Genomic DNA, 19,993 nt, shown 5'->3' on the forward strand with positions numbered 1-19,993 from the left:
TACTTTTTATTGATAAATTTACATGTATATGTGTTCTCCGAAAAAAAAAAATCTTTGCTTCATATATCAACAGTCTGGCATTGTTTTCTTGAAAGAAAAAAAAATCCCTCAAATGTCAGGTATATAAATTAAATAAGTATTATTTTACCTACATTCTTAAGGTGCATTCACACGATACGATTTTCCGTTCGATTTTCCATTCGACTTGACTCTGTTGCACAGGTAAATCGTACAGCGTTCTGTTCACACGATACGATTTTCCATTCGATTTTCAACAGATTTGAACAAGTGCTTTTATATTTCTAAACGCAGCAACTTCCGAAATTTTCTTTATACGCAATTATTATCAAAGTTTAAACAAATATTATTGAATTATTGAATGGTGGTTGGTTAATGAATTTCCAAGGACTATTCCTAAATTCTCCAAAATATTGTTATGTCTTGCCAGTTTTTTTGTGTAGCTTTTTATACTTTTGTATCATATGTATGATATTTTATGTTTCTTTAATATCTAATTATATTTTTAATATTATTATCTTTAATACATATTGCACTACCATCTTGAAACTACCATAGCGACCGTACTGGCCATAACAAATATTTTCTTCGTAAACTAGTCCAAATGACGTCTGGCAAGGCTATTTTATCTTTTTCTTGGACGCCTTCAAAGGACGCCTTCGTAGCGTCCCTGATTTTTTTTTTAAAATAGCCTTGCCAGAATTCATTATTATTTGGACTTTTCGCAAACCTGTTATTTAATACTCCAAATTATATGATTATCAGTCTTGAAACAATGGTGAAAAATAAAGAAATTTATTCAGCATGTAATCTCTGTTTTGAAAATAAACACCATTTTTGAAAATAGATTCTACACCCAACATATTGATATATATCGGTGTCAGAATTTATAATAATACAACTTCTCTCCTCAGATACTACACGACGTATTATGTTTTATAAAAGGCGAAATACTCGAAATGTAACCTCCGTGGAATGCAATAATCGTTGAAGTTTTGGTAAAGAGGGCTTTCTTTCACGTCCGCACTTCTATCGAGTATGGCATGCCAAATTAACATTTATAAAAATATTTATTACGGATGGCGAATATATAAATTACAGACCAATAACATACATTGTATATTCAGACGACATATGGAGACCCCATGTGACACTCTTAATTTTTCGATTATATAAATATTAGTGTAACAGAGTTGATTTTCTTCTCAGATCTAGAAAAAAAGTAACCGGATGTTTTTACATTAATATTATTAATGCAAGTAGATAATTTGGTCAAATCGCGGGTCATCTGCGATAAACACATTGTTGTGAGTATCAACATAAACCATTTTAATCAAACAATCGTCGCACGAAATGTCACAAGACACTCGTGATACAGTCGCACAATTGTCTAGTAACGAATACCAAACTTCGTACGATGCTCGCACAACATTGATTGTCTAATGTGCGACAGTGGTACGTTCGTCGGCCAACATGTTTTCGTTATATTTATAATAATAAAATTCGGCGGGAATGAATGTTTAGAAAAACATACCGTCTACCGTTAAAGAGAATGGCTATTCAATCAGAACGATTATGCTTGGTCCTGCTGAATAGAGGCGCCTTTCCGGATTCCAACAAGGGCAAAGTATGGTTCTGTAAGCGTTGATTTGTGCCCGTGAACAGTAAAGGAAACAGTGAAACACCGGACATTGGTTGGTAAGCCATGGATCAAACGGCGCATGATGTTTTGGCAGTATAGTACACTGATGCAAGAGTTAAAGCGGGAATCTGTCGATTATTTCGTTGGATTCATACAGATGGAGCCTGGTCGTTTCAAAATATTTCTCTGAGAGTCGTGTCAAAGTGGCACAACAGTCGTACGACAGTGGCAGGACAGTGACACGACAGTGACACGACAATAACACGCGCATCCCATGACATGAAAACCTGAACAATAGCCCCAAACAACTCAAGATCGTCGTACGATTATCGCATGACTGTCGCACGACTGTCACACGACCGACTTGTGACATACCCACGACAGTACAATTGCAATTCTTTTTTCCTGTCTTGTACCCATCGTGGAACCATCGTGGACATGTCTTAGCTGATGTGACCACTCGAAATGTTTTTTTGACCATTTTGCACGACAATTTTTTTATAGATCTTCCACGACAAAATATCGTACGATTTGTTGTGACCGGGGCTTTAGTACCAAATGGTATACATATATTTCTCTTTCATTAACAGTTTAATTTCTTCAAATATGTGGGTGAGTTTAAGTAAACAATGACACCAAAAACACTATTTTTTTCGAAGAAGGGCTACTTTTATATATGTTTTGAAATATCATATGAGTGGTTTAATTGGTGGTCTGACCACTAAAGAAGGCCAATAGTTGCATCTGTTGAATTCTTTCAATTGAGTTTTTTTTTGGGGCATTCATTTACTATACGAAATGTGTTTTGTCTATTTTTGAACCCCATACGATGACACGCATCGTTGTAAGTATAACGGAATTTGATGATACTGTTGTAAAAGTGAGAGCTCTAACGCTATACAACCAGGTTCAATCCATCTACATTTGAAAATGCCTGTACCAAGTCAGGAATATGACAGTTGTTGTCCATTCGTTTGATGTGTTTTGTTATTTGATTTTTCGATGTGATTAGGGACTTTCCGATTGAATTTTCCTCGGAGTTCATTATTTTTGTGATTTTACTTTTTAAAGTAGTTATATCAACGTCCTTTGGTCTCTGTAGGACAGTTGTCTCATTTCGTCAATTTTACCTTATGTTTATCTCGTTTTATCATCGCTTTTTATTTGTTTTGAAACTTGAAAATATATTGTCTTTGAAGTGAGCACGTCAATCAATCGTATAAATCAAATGGACCGAGTTCACTTGAAACTCTAGAGTTAACTTTACTAACTCGGGTTTCAACAAAACGATTTTACTTGAGCCACTCGAGTTAACCCCTCGTACCCTGGTTCCAACCCTCACCGAGACAGGGTTAAACTTGAGAAACTCTTGAATGACGTCAAACCAATGAGAATATTTTATTTTTTATGCTTGGCTAGGACCTTACCCTAGAGTTAGTTACAGTAATGTTGTTCCGAATATCAACTCTTGTGCGTTCACGTGAAAATCTATTAGGCAGCAACCATTTAGCCACAGTCTGCTTACAAGCATTTAAAAAATTCGCTTTGTTTAACAATCAAATTCATTGCTCATCTATTTACACTAAAATTGGTATCCCAATAATAATGAATCCACAGTATAATATGATGGATAACTCCGATTCTGATGTATTTTACAACATTAGTAAAATAAGCACAATGTTGACTGTGTTTAATGTAGTAAAACATAAGCTGAAACATTTAATGTTGATCGAAAAAATAAAATCAAAATCATCTTATGCAGTATGAGTCTTGAAATTGAAAATATATTGAATCAACTACAATATAAATAAAAATATATGAGTGTCAATGAGACAACTTTCAAAGTCACTATATAAAAACAATAAACAACAAGTGAAACTGCGAGCTACTGCTCACTGATGATACCCCCGCCGCAAGTGGATAATATTAATAGTGTAAAAATATGCAAGTGTTCGGTAAACAGGAAGTTGTCGAGTGATGAATCTGAAAACGCATCACACGGTATAGCTGACTTATATAAATCCTGAAACCAAATTTCAGAAATCCTTGTATTGTAGTTCCTGAGAAAAATGTGACGAAAATTTTCAACTTGGCTATCATGTGTAAAATCAGACAAGTGTTCGGTAAACAGGAAGTTGTCAAGTGATGAATCTGAAAACGCATCACACGGTGTGGCTGACATATATAAATGTTGATACCAAATTACAGAAAGGGTGGATGTGTAGTTCCTGAGAAAAATGTGACGAAAGTTTTATTGGACGGACTGACTGACTGACTGACGGACGGACTGATGGACGGACGGACTGACAGACAGAGGTAAAACAGTATACCCCCCCTTTTTTAAAGCGGGGGTATAATTAATGGTCAAAGTATGACCTTCAACACGAACCCTTGCTCACACCGTATAGCCAGAGGCAGGGGATGATTAAATAGGGAATCACTGAAGCATAACTGGAGCCCCTCTGAGACAGCCAATGTGCCCCCTCTTATGAAAAGTATGGATCCGCCACTGGAAGTGGTATCGATTTTATTTTTTTATTCAACTTAGAAAGGTTTTTTTTTACATTTTGTTATTCATTTTGAACCCTTTCAGTAAAGTCAACGGATTTTACAAAGCTCATACGGTTGTTTAGTTAAGAGGGCAAAACACTACTGAAAATGACACTTTGCCACAATTTTCTTAATGGTATTTAATATTCTTATTTTCAAATCGAGACTAGTGGGGTCTTTTGCATAATGTTCCTCATTTTCATCCCTTTTAAAAACAATAATCATATGCATAACCGTATCCAAATCCTTACTGTATCTCCACTTTTTGTTTCAACACTTGCTAAACTGTACTGCTATTTCGCGGGCATCTAGTGTATTAATATATCAAACTACATGTGTCAAAGCTACACGAAAAACTGGTCTCAAAAAGTTGAAAAATCTGCAATTTCAATAACACATGTGGACACAAACATGATGGTAGTCTCACATATAAAAAATCAGCATAAAATCTGGAGGCGTATAGAAAAATGTCCATATACCTTTGATTTTCAACAATTTTCAAAGTTGATAAAACAGCCGAGCGGAAAGCAATTTAAACTTGATCTGTAACTCACATACCAAGAATCAGCCCAATATCTGAAAGCGTTTAGAAAAAAAAGTCCGTATAACTGTGATTTTCAGCAATTTATCAAAGTCCATAGCCCGTTATTTCGGCAAAAATTAGCCGAGCGGAACAAAACTTAAAATTGATTTGTAACTCATCTTGGTTAACTCACATGCCAAAAAAATATTCCAATATCTGAAAGCGTTTAGAAAAAAAGTCTGTATAACTGTGATTTTCAACAATTTATCAATTTTTTTAAATAACTGGATTTAAGTATGGTTGCAATTTGGATACAGTAACTCCTCATTACGGAATCCTGAATCGTTTGGAGGTCTGTTCAGACCAATTTTTCTTTGATTCAATATGGATTAAAAATCAAACTTGTTTTACTATATAGTAACCAATGTTACATCTACAAAATAAACACAGAATGGAAACTTTTGTCTGGATCATAAAAAAACATAGGTGAAAAAATTGTCAAAATATGTGCAATTTATACTATTGTAACTACGTACTGTGGATTCATTTATTTTCGTGGGTACCAATTTTCGTGGATTAAAAAAAACTTTCATATTCGTGGATATTTAATTTCGTGGTTTTACTGAAGTCTGCATACAAATCTATAGAAAAATTATCATTTGTTGAATATTTAATTTTGTGGTTTGACTGTGCCCACGAAATCCACGAAAATTGGTATCCAACGAATAATAATGAATCCACAGTATATTGTTTTGGTGAATTATTTGTAAAAAACAATAATGATAATACATCAAATTTGTATTGATAAGTTCATTATGAGCTCTTTTAATGGGAATAAAACAGCCTCTTTTAAACGCTTTGTCGATTACCACTGTGCCTGAAGTGAAATATTTATAAATAGATATCAGAACGCGGACGTGATAGAAAGCCTATTTTATTTTAGAACATTATCGATCTAATTTAGAATAAGAATAAGAATAAGAATAAGAATTTTATTAGTATAAAATCCAAACAATAGGATTGTTACTAAAATACAAAACAAAAACAAAAACAAACAGACAGACAGGCTATTAATTACACTTGAAACGATAGACATTAAACACTACAAACATGTAGCATTGAAAGATTTTTTTTTTTTTTTATAGATTATTAATTTTAATTATAATACTATTTTTGACATCATGCCTCCTCTTTAAAATTATTAATTCAAATATCATGCTTATGTATAATATTATAAGTTGAGACGTCAATTACACAGTTCATATAATGACATTATAATTGTTTCTCTCATTATACATTTCACTTATATAATTAACAATAATAAGTAAAATATCACATTCTTCACAGGAAAATATAAAATCAAATTTGTTTTCTTCACTCATTGAATTAAAACTGGGGACAATACTAGAAATTTCATTAAACATTTTGATCCTAGTTTAGAAGAAAGCCGGGACATGAGGAAGGTAATAAGATGAGTTAAAAGTGATTAATATCCTAGATTTGCATCATATACTGCTTGCACATTCAATGCACGAAACTGCTCGCGACAGACAAATGCTGGCTCCTCGTCATCCTTTTGAGATACATAAATATACGTTGATAGTGGGTCTTACCATGGATAGAAACAAGTGCTGTGTATGAAACACTCCGTTGATCTTTCTTAGTTTTTTGTAATTCTTGAACAGGCAAATGCATCAAATGGCCCTCCTCCTCACTTTGGAAGTACTAAGGGATGTGTTGCATCTACTAGCACTTGTCCTATTAACGCCATGTAAGTCCGCCAGTTCTTATAGGAAAAACATCCCCCTTTTAGCGTAGTACCTCAGTGCATCTGACATAATCTGGATATAATATCCATTTCATTTCAAATTGATCAAATGAAGAAAGACTTAGTTTGGTTCCAATATTAAGATTCGTCTTCGTCTTTTTACATTTGCGGCATCTTTATACCAGTAGAGAATAATGTGTGCTGCATGCAGTCATCTTAGATGGTTTAATTCATTTTCGCGGACAAACTACGATCGAGATACGACTGTATATATATATATATATATATATATAGCAGTACTTAGTAAGTTATCCAGTGTTTACGTATTATGCACGATCATTAATTACGACGGCTTTGTGAAACGGCTATAAAACCTACCATTTATTTATGATCATGGTTGTATAATGACGCACAGACTTACGAAGGCTTTGTAAAATTTTGGCCAGGTTTATTAACAAAAGATGACACTGTTTCCTTTACGAATTAAAAACGTTGTGAAAATCGGAATATTGTTGATTAAAATTATAAGCTTGATTTTTTTCAATCGACTGATAAATTAAGTCGATTTGGCGTTCACACGATCCGATTCCAGTCAAAGCGTCGAATAGAAATAGCGTACGTTTCGACTTGACATTCGACTTCAGATTTTAGTGTTCACACGGTACGATTTTAGTCGAAAGCAGGTGCACAGGTAAAAATCGAATGAAAATCGAATGAAAAATCGTATCGTGTGAATGCACCTTTACCCAAATTGTTTTTGTTTATTCTATATATGTGTACCGTTATAAATGCATGAAAATTGGCAAAATTCAAAATGGTTTGTTTTAATCTTTGATCAGTAGGCTCTTTTCCCATGGAAAATGCCTCAGGGGATTGTACACTTCGTTAGTGCAAGTATTAAGAGTTCACTTTCATAATTAGCTGACAATGAAAAGTCATTCATGTATAGCATTTCATAGTGCATGGAAAACCATGAACTATGAAAATAAGAGGTGGAAAAACTGACTTTTCATTGGACGAGAAGGGGTGAGTATGCTCTAAAGGGAAAAGTTTTACTCCAAGAGCAGTAATACCTAAAACTTGAGGCTTAAAGAATCGTCATTAGAATATTAATTTTGAAAACTATGCATAATATTGTCCAAAGCATTTATATGAATACACATATAACCACTTACATCACAGCTCCTTTGTTGTACCCAGGGTAATCTGAGACGTATCGGATCAGCTCAGCTCGAGTTTCTATGTTTGTTTTGTATGCTTTCCTTTGTTCTGTAACATTTTGGCAGTAATGTCTGAATAAGTCTGTTTAAAGGTTTGGTTAGCTTTTGAGGTGAATGTTTACATTTTTGTGTTTTGTAAAGAGTATTACCATAAAAGATTGAATGTGAATTTCTGTATTCTTTAACTATTCATATGAGATCTATTTTTTGAAAACTATTTTTCTAAATATTGAATGATTTATCTGGTTCAAAGTTACAAGAAAAACACTCATATTAATAAAAAAAATATTTATTGCTATAAAAAGTGATTTCATGACAAATGATAACATGCAACAACATAAAAATAAATGTATATTCATAAATATAACAATAATCACAGATGAATATGTGCGAAGTGATAGAATTAACAAGAAAATAAATATTAAAACCATGATGGATAAAATGAAGAAACAAAATTCTTTTCGAAAAAAGTCAATGTATTGCCTAAAATTGAGGTAAATGAATAAGGAAACATTTTAATAGTAAAATTTTCCCCAAAGATAAGACTAATATTTCAAATGTATATGCTTTAACTTTAAGAAAGCATGCAGTGATCAGACCAACATTTGTTTTTCTTTGATTTCAAAGCAAATAATCTAGAATTTCATTTTACTTTTTGCTACTTTGAAATTTAATATAAAAAATCTAGATATTTGCCCAAATAACAACAATGAAAAATATTTTAAAAAATCTACTTTCCCCAAAACATCTTTAAAATTTCCATCATGTAATTGTTTTTAACTATTACATATTGTTTTTAACTATTACATGGATATATGTATACAATTATGAAACAGGATATCAATTCTGTTATAATGTTACCTTCTCCCACATAAACATAAAATTCACCACAAAAGGGCACGAAATATCGAAAAATGCAATAAATTTTACACATGGGAGAAGTGTGTGATTTCTTAAATAATCATAATTATACATATAGATTATATAGACACATTTCAAAAATAAAATTAGTTTCAAAATGACAATTGCTTAACTTGATCACAATGTTCCAAATTAGATTCAAACAATTGAACTTGTACTACATACATCTAAATCATGATTTCATTTTAAAGAAAAGCAGTATACAATTTATAGAATTTATTCTTGCAGCATGTGAAATTGATTTCAATTGCATCATAGAACCCTTTGGTCGTGACTCGTGACACAGATTCAGAGTAAACATGTTTCTTGGTGCTCTTGATCTGACAGAAATTAACAAGGATGAATTTATCTAGCGTTAAATCAATGTACTAGACTGTAGCTCAGCACATAAAATGTTTAACTATTTAGGTATATAAATATTTGGATCTGGCAATTTTGGAAAAAAAAACTCAAGTAAAATGTCCCCTTGTATTATAAATGTAACAGGTATGCATAATAAAAGTACTACGGCACTGACCACCTAATGGTCTAAAGGTAGCGCATTTAAATAAATTTATTCGTCAAATTTAGCCAACATAACATTTTATCTTTTTAAACCCTTTTCTCCATGGAAATTATTTTTTACATACTTGATTCGCATAGGAATTTTTTAATGAAAAAAAATCATCAGGTTTAAAGTATTAAAATGCATTGGTAAAACGAATATTTCATCAATGAATTTCCAATCAGATATTCTCATGAATATTCTTTTTATATTAGATATATACACATTTGTTAAAATCTGATTCAGATTTGTCTTAGGTAAGACTTTTCAACAGAGGCACTACACAGGCGTCAAAAGGCGTCATTATGGAGTAAAAAGGGTGGCGTCAAAAGGCATCATTATGGAGGAAAGGGTTAATAGCTTTTCAAATATTTGTTGCATGGTGCAAACGTTTATTAACTAATTAGTATTACTTTAAAACAAATGGAAAAGTGTTGCTTTGAATTCGATTAAATTTCATATTATTTATAAAATCAATCACACTATTTTATGTACAAACTAAAGCATAAATGTGAAATATGTTTTGGCCACAAGCTTTCATTTACATATGAGCATGTCTGCTGCCTGTTTCTTACAGCACCATAACAAACAAATCTGCTATAGTTTATTTACATGAAGTAAGTATATTCTCATAATCCAAACATTTAATGATTCTGATAAACCTAGCATGGATTAATTTAAGGTGGTACCCAACACTTTCACTAAAATTAATTTGGCTCATTTAATTTTCATAAAATTTTGTCAAAGTATTTACTTTGACCATTTAACAAAAATATAAAAATTTCAAAAATTTTGAACAAACCGTTTTGTCAGAAAAATTACACTGGTTATATAGCACTTTGATAAACACCAATTTTGATCATTGAGAAGCTTAATATTCCTTTTACAATACAACGTAATTAAAATGTTAAGCTGACTTTACAGAGTTATCTCCCTGTAGTGTTAGGTACCACCTTAATAATAATTTTCTTGGATATCATGGGTACAGCAAACCATGAATGCAAGAACTCACCAAATAACATGTTTTCAAAAGGGGTTTAAGCAGGATTTATTAAATCAACAAATCAAATATGTGTGTTTTTAATGCAAAAAATAAAAGTCTGTATATACTTCTGACTACTATCTAGCAAACATAAATAAGTTTAATAAATGATCACATGATAAGCTGGCTTGATATAGATAAGTATGAAAATGCATTTGGTACAATTTAAATGCAGGCATAAGGCAGACACCCATATTATTACATGAAGATAACATGTCTTTATTTCTTAATTAAACAAAGCAATAATAAAATAATCATTTTATATCTTTTCATATCATTGATAAATGCATTCAAATTTGGAAAAAATTGTAACAGCTGAAATAAAACTGATAAATGAAATTTTGCTGTACATAAATTATGAGTAAGTGTTTTATATGAGCATGCTAAGCAACTTTTATTTCAACTCTGACCAATTTTTTTGATGATCTTTCTTGTAAATTTTAAAAGAAAGTACCCGGTATGTTATAATTTGGTGTGTTTGTGCTTTTATTAGTGTTGGACACAAAACCTTTGCTACATAGCTGGACTATAAAAAAAAATTGAAAAGGACACAGAAATTATAAAAATATCCATAAATATAACATATAAAGGTGTTTAGTTCTAATTGAGCTTATCGAATAACAGAAACATTTTGACATTTAATATATACAACCAATTCCAAGATGCACAGAATTAGGCTGTATTGTAGCTATATTCTTTAGTGTTTGTCAAAAGACTTTCCTTACATGACTTACATATATATGTAGCTTATATCAGTATATCTACAAAACAGTATCTTTACCATGTAGTTATTATACTGTTTAAAACATTTAAGAAAGGAGATCTGGTTGAAGAGGGATAGAGTTGGAAGGGATGTCAATCTTAATTTCCAGAAAACAAATACTGAATCATCAGTTCCCCGAAATATATAAAGCATTCTTTGCCGGATCGTAAGAAATTAAACAATAATCCATAGAAGTGTATATCAATAATTCCATTAAAAAATATGGCCAAAAAAAAAAAAGAAAAAAAGAAAAAGATCAATCCACCCTCTTAGAAAGGGAGCTCATAAAATTTTAAAAGTATAATATAAAATAACAGTTATAAACATTTTGACATTGTGTATTTATGTTCCTTGTAGGTAAACATTATAAAAAGAAGATTCCATCACTGTATCAGGTGAATATAACATTTCATCAATTCAAAAAAATAAATTCTTGACCTATAGTGCAGAAGAATTGTAGTACCACACTTAACAAAGTGGTAGAATCTGTTTTACTAATTTTCAGACAATGTAAAAGGTGAATTTCAATATTCTTTTCTGAATTCTGAAGATCTGTCAAAACTTAAGTTCTCTTTTTGTGTTGTCATCAAGCATACTGGATTTTATTCCTACTAAACCAGAGATTAATAATAGATATTTGAATGTTAATCTACAATGAAATTACATTGTGTGCATAATGTTTGTTGTGTAAAATATGAAAAAAAATATTAGAAAAATAAAAACTGACTTAAAATTAGAGAAACCAATGCTTAATACATTAGTAAATTAGGTATGCATCATTAGATCAATTAAAAAGAAAACTTAAGAGTAAAAGAATCTTTTGTTTTTCAAGGTTACATCTTCTATTTGTATTGTACATCACATGCTTACGGATACAAATATAAATTATTTTGTTTTTTCTTTTACAGAACAAAAAAGAAATATATCTTTGTATGCCATTTCTTTCTTCAGGTAACTGATATTTCTTAACAATTTTCCCATGATTTCCTGAGTAAAAAATCTGCTAATATGATTTTCTTCCATTCAAATATAAGCACTTTCTGATGCAATCTTCATGAGAACTCAAACTGGTGAAATATTTCCATTCAACACAGAAATACCTATTCCATGATGTTAAAATTAGAATTCCTGTTTATGATTTTGAATTCCACAAGAATTAAAAGACTTTAAGATATAAAATCTTAGTTTTACTTTTCTACTGATATCATTTAATTTGGACTGAGAATTGACAAGGGAGATAACTGGAGATCATTGTTCATCAGACGACACATGGACAATCTCTTTAGGCTCCGCCCTATCCATGGCATCTGATAAAGCTTCATGTTGGCGTAGTTGTCTAACAGTTTTGTGTAAAACGTCTTTCATTCGTTCATTTTCATTATGTGCTGCCTGCCACATCACTTCAAGTTCATCTTCTGCATCTCTGCAAAAAAAAAGAAATACACAAAAAATTAGGCCATCTTTATTCATAGTTAAAGAAAGAAAAGTATATAAAATGTATCTTCCTCTTATGAAAAAGAGAAAAAAACATGTCATCAAGACACTTGATAAGAAATAATTCAAATGCATTAATGAGGGCAGTAAAGTATTATTTTCGTGCAACGTGTTTTGTCATTTTTATTTCAAGTGCAGCCGTGAAAAGGGTTTGTTAATCATTATGTTTTGTGAAATCGATCAAAAGATTAATGTGCGAGCAATTTTTAATTGTTCAATTGTCGTGAAATGGCAATTTTATTTTGCGTTCTTCTGTGCAGATACCCCCCTTTACGCCCCTCATTAATTTATTTTGAATGTGAGCAACTTATCTAAATATTTTGTTACTTCTCTGAATTTTTTAAAGACAACTCATTCAAAATGTTTACCAAGAAGCCTCTTTTAATAATTTCCGTTTATTAAAATTGCTGATTGAAAACAACATCATCTTGGTTATTGTTTTATAATTTAGCAGTTAACATCCCTGAGATGCTTTTAACTTTTCACAGTTAATCAATGCAAACATTCTTGATGGTAAATGTACAAAAAATGTAGGATAGTTCAACAAATTTAAAAACTAAAATGTATACAAATGCACTATAAAGAGATTTGATTATAGATCATACTACACAAAGAAAGGTTTATTATTTGCCATTATCGGTCATCCCACTATCTGTATCACTTTACTCAGCTTGCAAATTACGGTTTTGTGACATCAAATACATTTGTACTTGTACAGGAAAAAATATGTATAAAAACTAATAAGTTTGGAAGACAATAACAAGAGTATTATAAAAAAAAAATCAATTTTTTTACCAATTTACATAACTCACAGAAAAACTTACCTTTTCTCGTCTGAAAATCCATGCATAAGATCTTCTTTGTCCTTTATTAAATGTCGTAAATGTTTAATCTCCCTCTCATATTCTTTTTTCTGACTTAAGAATGTTTGGTCTTGTTCTGCTAGCCTTGAAATGAATTAAAAAAAACATTAATTGTTGTCTTATCCAGTCACAGATATTTAATCTTGAAAGACTGAAAAACATATGGAAGAAATTTCCCTTTCCATTATAATCTGAGTTAATATTTTTTGCAATTTCAAAAGATCAATTTGAGATTTTAACATGCCTCCTGTAGCTCCCATGCTGTAAAGTCAATTCAACCATCTTGGGTGGGACTATATAGTAATGCAACAGAAAGAGTATATATGTAACATAATATAAACACTTACAATGAATGGTAAGATATAAAAAAATAAATGGGGTAGGTGTCGATTTGACACAGATGATGCTCCGCTCGCATTTCATATAAAGTTATAAAGGGACATAACTGTAGAACAGTAAATATGACCCAAATTTGTATTTGATCTGAGTTTTGTGGTAATAACAATTGAGTATAAGTTTCATTACAATTGGTTGAGGTAAATGCAAGTTAAAGAACAAAAACAAAAAAATTGGCAAAATTTAGCAATTTTTCCATTTGTTAACATGGTAAAGGGGCACAACTCTAGAACAATAAAATTCACAACCTCAAAATTTAAATCTGATCTGTATTTTGTGGTAATAAGCATTGTGTATAAGATTCATAGACTTTCGTTGAGGTTATCTATAGTTAGATAACGGAAATCAACTTTGGGAAATATAGACGGACAGACAGACAAGGGTTAAAGTTGATGCAACCTCCGCTACGGCGGGGGCATTATTATAAAACAATTCTATCAAATGCAACACTAAAAATACAGATGCTCACCTGCCAGACACAGTATTAATCTTGGCAGCTGCTCTCATTTTGTAAAGCTGTAAAGAAAATCAAAAATGTGTAATTTTAAATACAATTATATAGCTTTTAGAACTATGCTCGGCCATTTTATTTTCCGTTTTTAGAGTTGGTCCTCTATATGTGGAGCCCATTTAGAAAATATGACAAACGATGATGGATGGCTGTTTAATATCCACCACCAATTGTAAAACAAGTTTTTATCTTCTTTTGGGTTATGAATAAACTCTCTACACTTACAAATAACCACATACATAATGTTTACTTTTCAAGAAAGATCACTTTTAGAGAACAATAAAAATAAATTTTTACCATGATGTTCCCTTATGGTATAGATATCTTTAGATCCATTAGACAGATATAAATCTAGACAGTACTGACTTTGTCATATACCAACCTTGAGTTTCTCTTCCAGTTTTGCTTTCATCATATTATCCTGGAGTAACTTGTTAACAGCTTTCTTTGTTTCTATTTCATTCTCCTTCGCCTATTTAAATATATAATATCTATTTGAGACCTGAAATCATGTGTCTTGTTCTTTTTTATTGTGTTGGTATAATTAATAATGAAGTTCTGCTTCCAATTTTTCATAAAAACAGGAAATAACAAGATGATTGTAAGATTCATATATTTTTATTTTTAAGAAGTATCTACTGGATGATTTAAACAGTTTTTTTGTACATATTTATGCTTTCAAGAAGTTTCTACTATTCTAAGCTGACATCTATTTTATATTATTTACCAACCTACATTATTAAATCAAAATGATTTGATATAAATTGACAAATTTATATAATAATTGAATTATGTGTTTGTCTCATTCTTCCGCTACAATGTCTTTTCAAACTGATAACATGACAGTGATGTGTATTACAATGATGTGAAAAGATGAAATACATCAAAGTGAATTATAGATTTACCTTTTGCAACAATGAATGTTAAAGTAAAATTCAAAATTTGGAAAATGTCTTCACAATATTTCTTAGCAATGAGAACCTTGTCAAAGTAACAGCTAGTGTCTCTTAGAAACAAGAATTCATGTTTGTCATCATTTTAGAGATTTATGGGATATGTTTTCTTAAGTACCTAATGCTACCACATATCAATATCTTCAATATCATAAGCTCTCCAATTTTTATTTTTTTGAGATTTTCAAACTATTGGTCTTAGGCTTGTTTAAATTCATTCCTAAATCATGTCATACACTATTCTTAGTGAAAGAAATTCTATGATCTTGATTAATGGTCATCCCTATATTATCAATTGTTTTATCAGACAAAACTTCCTCATTCATGATAATCAGTCATCTCTATATTTAAACAACATAAATTGTATGTTTTAAGTAACATATTTTAACGATCATGCTATCATAATAGTTTTAAATTATACATACAATACAGTTTTAGAATGTGAGTTATGATACAAAATTATATAATTAAAGTGATTTGAATGTTTGTGTGTGATTTGAAGATGATATCCATTTACCAGTCTCTTCCATCTTTTGAAGTATCTCTTGTACTGTTGAAGATAATTACTAAACCTTATCTTTACGTGTTAACATGACAAAATGCAATATGTTTGACAAATACAGTGTTGGACCCTCAGAAAAATTAACTACAACCCCCTCCCTTTACACACATTTAATACAGGTTTTTAACTGTAACAAAAGTCAACTATTGTTAAATTATAAGAAATTACATTTTAAAAAATTTTCAACGTCACAAAATTTCTTGTATCAAAACAGGGGAAAACTTTTGAAACACCATTTATCTATCAATCTAAAATCAGAATTTATGAAGAGGTTTTATTACTAGCTCCTTTACACTTTCCATGGTAGTTGTCAGATTTTTTTATTTTCTAAAAATCTTACCACTTTGGCATAATTATCTCTTTCCTGTGCAACCTTCTCTGCCTGAAAATATTATTCAAATTATTTAATAAGTTAAGGTTTATAACCCCTTCTGTAGCCATTTTTGTATGAATTTTTCAAACTTCAATTGTATCAAAACTACAGATATAATGAATAATAGAGATAGGCCATTTAGTACATATACCAAGGGGAAACTTGATGGAAAGCATAATTATTTTCTGTTTCATTGCATTTACTAGAAAAAGAGTACTTTGTGGCAAATAAACAAAGATTTTTATAGAAAATCCACAGCTTTTAATACAAAGATTTTTGTTATAAAATTTGAAATAAAGATTTCTCACTTGCTTTTCTATGATGTGTTAGTGTTTATTTTCTACAAAAAGTTCTAACCAACCTGTAAATACCAAAATACCTCGTGCTGAGTCACTAAAGTCGAGCGCACCCTAAAAGGTGTACTTGATTTGGTCCATATTTTTATTTGTTTTAATCAATAACTACATTAATAAACTTGTTTTAATGAAATCAATGCTAGCACTGCATGTAATAATCCTATATCTATCAGTCATCAAATTGTCAAATATGAGAGTACAAGGATAAAGGTAGTGGATTTTCTATAAAATTTCCATATGTTTAGCATTGAATCAACAAAAGGGTACATAATCCTTAAGAACCTAGAAGGAAATCATGTCCAATAGTTTAAAATGTGAAAGCTGTAAATTATTTAAGAAGTTGCATTGATGAACAAGAGTTATTTTGTTTGAATCATAGAGCAGGTTTTTTTCATTTAGAAAATGACAATATTTTGTTCAAACACAATTTTTCTTTAGATGAAAGAGTTGCAAGTATGTTAATAAGTTGTATGTAAATGTGGCTAACTTGTCTTAATCTGACTGTAAGAAATTTTTAAATGTTTTGACTATTACAAAATTGTGACAGGATAAGTTCAGTAGGTATTTTGTACTACGATTTGGTTCCTTACATGAATTATATTGCCTATGTAATTTTGACATGACACAAATTTTATTTTATTTCAAACTCTAATACTATTGATTGAAGGTGTAATCTTTTTTTTATCGTGTGTTGAGTTTTTTAATCATTGACATATGCCAAAATTCATGTCTATTCATAAGTTATCCTGAAATAACCAAGTTTTTTTTTAAATTTTTGTTTTACTATGACTTTAGTACCTACCACTCTTATAATATTGCCTAAGTAATCTTGAACTGACTGTTCTTTTGTTTCTGACTGTTCTATAGCTCTTTGCAGATACAACATCTTGTTTTGAGTTTTCCTGAAATGCATTGAAACCATATTAAATCTCTAATGTGTACTGAAACAATTGAAAACCTAAATACACTGAAATCATAGCGTGTAACTATTTACAAAGTTTTATAAAAAACCATTCAGTCAATACCAAAAGGACAATAAAAATAGTGAAAACCAACAATAATGTATAGATGTGACAAAGTCCATGGTTTGCTCTGGGAAACCCATTTGCATATAGCACAACATAGACTGTGAACAATACTATCAGGTTCTTGTAATTCTCTGAACATTACAATGAAATTTCATCACTTTTTACGAAGGTGTTGCTGATACAAAAAGTCTTCATTTTGGAATCTCTCACTGGTCATGAGCAGCACAATGGAATCAACATATGGAGCAGAAATTGCTCATCAATTGGGCCAGCTGAGTTTTGCACAAGATTACTGTGGAGTTTGTATTGTTGGATATCTACCAATTATTTTTATTTTTTTTTAAATTTTGTACACTAGTGCTGTTTTTTTTACACTGACATGTTCTGTATTTAACTTATCATTGCCCAAATGGTATATTCTTTTTTTAGCAACAAAGAATACCATATAATCGAAGTTTGCAGGACATAAGGTTTAGATATTGTGATAGGATCGCCTCCTTACCAAAAGCAGCCATGCCTATATTATACATATATACATTAAGTACTGACCTCATACTTCTATGCATAGCTTTTTTCTCAGCTTGATGTCTTTTGATTTCTGCTGTTAACTCTATCATCGTCTGAGTCTGTGATTTCCTCTCATTTTCCATTGCCTGTGAAGTAAAGAAAAATTATATTTATTGTATGTTTTTCTTTCTTTCAAAGAAAGTATAAAAGGAGTTAAAAGGATAAGTAGCTGTTTATACATGAAATATAAAGAACCTTCAATTTCCTTTAAAAAAATATCTCAAAAATCCTTGAGATAAATTTATAACTTATTTTGGAAGTATGTCACTGCCATGTTTTAAAATGGGGTTTAGCATAGACTCATCAAAACCTCATATTGAGTGCTATGTTAGAGTTTTCTGTTATGGTAATTTCCCATTATAATTGTAAAACTTTTTACCTGTAATTTGATTCTCAGTTCTTCTGTGTCTTTTCTATGATGATCTTCTATATCTAACATTTCTCTACAAAAAAATCAGAAATTTAATATTTGATTAAACAATGTCCTGCTATCAACCTTAAATGTACTAAAAACAAATTACTTTTGTAAAAATATCAACAATTACATAACCTTTACTTCACATTTTTTTTTCCGTATCAAAGGTATTCAAGCCAATCAGGGTAACCACCAAGAAGATCATAACAAGGTGTCTCACAACACATGGAAATGATTACTTCTCATTTAATATGGGTTTGGTTCACTTAATAACTCAAAAATTAATATGGTTCGGTTCATTAATTGTGATACCTTTGAATTGTTGATCATTGATATAGAATCAACAAAAATGAGGAAAAACATCAATAAAAATTTCCCTCTCGATACTGTCTTTTGATTGAAAGAAGCTTCCAAGTTTGGTAAAACATCCAGGATAGTTTATGAATCTAATAAATGTTTTATAAACTTTAACTGCAGACTATATGTAATGTTAACTGGAAGAAAAACTAAGTCCATTTATAAGTAAAATACGGAAAAAGTGATTCTTATTTTTACAAAATATACTTCTGAATAATATCTTATGATCAGAAACAAGCTTTTGTCTAAGTTTGGTAGAAATCCAGGATAGTTTAAGAACATTATAAAAAATTTAAAAACTTAAACCACAGAGTGAATGTTTTGTTTCTGGCAAAAAAACTAAGTCCATTTATAAGTAAAATATGGAAAAAAAGGAAATTTTTTTTACAAAATTTTCTTCTTGATACTATCTAATGATCATAAACAAGCTTCTGTCCAAGTTTGGTACAAATCAAGGATAGTTTATTTTTAAAAAATTTACTTCTGGATACTTTCTTATGATCATAAACAAGCTTCTGTCCAAGTTTGGTAGAAATTCAGTATAGTTTAAGAAAGTTATTAAAATTTCAAAAACTTTAACCACAGAGTGAATATTTGTGGATGCCGCCGACAACGACGGAATGTAGGATCGTTTAGTCTCGCTTTTTCGACTAAAGTCGAAGGCTCGACAAAAAGTCTTACAAAAAATTCTATTTAAACAAATTTCTGTTTCTGCAATTTCATAGATTCAGCTTGAACTCTGGTCAATAATTAAGGTCACTTTACTCAGCTGTTTAACCTAGGAATTAAGGAACACTCAACCATGTAGGCCACTAAGTGAACACATGTAAACAAAGTTTAACCAATACTTACTTTTTGAGATCAGCAATCTTATTGATATACTGGTCTACAGTAGTTTTATCTTCTCCCTCTCTGATTAGCTCATCATGTTTCTGTTTTGTATCCTTCCATTTTCGTTGTAATTCTTCAAGTTCTTTATCTGTGTCTGATTTTTCTGCCCTGATCATGACCAGCTCTTTTGTAACTTTGGTCACTTTAAATAACAAAAAATATATGAATAATACAGTTTAAGTAAGAGATATCCCATTTAAATGGATGTGTGAGAGTAGCAAGGGAAGTAACAATGG

At 30.7% G+C, this 19,993-nt stretch overlaps 1 protein-coding gene across 4 annotated transcripts in view; it reads right to left on the bottom strand.

Annotated features, from left to right (window-relative positions):
- Positions 1 to 7,994: 7,994 nt before the first annotated feature.
- The window catches only part of LOC143079954 (centrosomal protein of 89 kDa-like), a 34,305-nt gene continuing 22,306 nt past the window's right edge, over positions 7,995 to 19,993 (bottom strand). For all 4 annotated transcript variants that reach the window (XM_076255584.1, XM_076255585.1, XM_076255582.1 and 1 more), the window contains 9 exons: positions 19,719 to 19,899; positions 18,474 to 18,537; positions 18,077 to 18,180; positions 17,302 to 17,401; positions 16,111 to 16,152; positions 14,638 to 14,727; positions 14,214 to 14,260; positions 13,310 to 13,432; positions 7,995 to 12,414 (listed from right to left, as the gene is read on the bottom strand). In XM_076255584.1, the coding sequence (XP_076111699.1) occupies positions 12,240 to 12,414; positions 13,310 to 13,432; positions 14,214 to 14,260; positions 14,638 to 14,727; positions 16,111 to 16,152; positions 17,302 to 17,401; positions 18,077 to 18,180; positions 18,474 to 18,537; positions 19,719 to 19,899 (926 nt within the window). In that variant the 3' untranslated portion in view covers positions 7,995 to 12,239. The remainder of the gene's footprint in view (positions 12,415 to 13,309; positions 13,433 to 14,213; positions 14,261 to 14,637; positions 14,728 to 16,110; positions 16,153 to 17,301; positions 17,402 to 18,076; positions 18,181 to 18,473; positions 18,538 to 19,718; positions 19,900 to 19,993) is intronic.

The sequence above is a fragment of the Mytilus galloprovincialis genome, chromosome 6, assembly GCF_965363235.1.
Source record: "Mytilus galloprovincialis chromosome 6, xbMytGall1.hap1.1, whole genome shotgun sequence".
In the NCBI taxonomy this organism is placed as follows: Eukaryota; Metazoa; Mollusca; class Bivalvia; order Mytilida; family Mytilidae; genus Mytilus; species Mytilus galloprovincialis.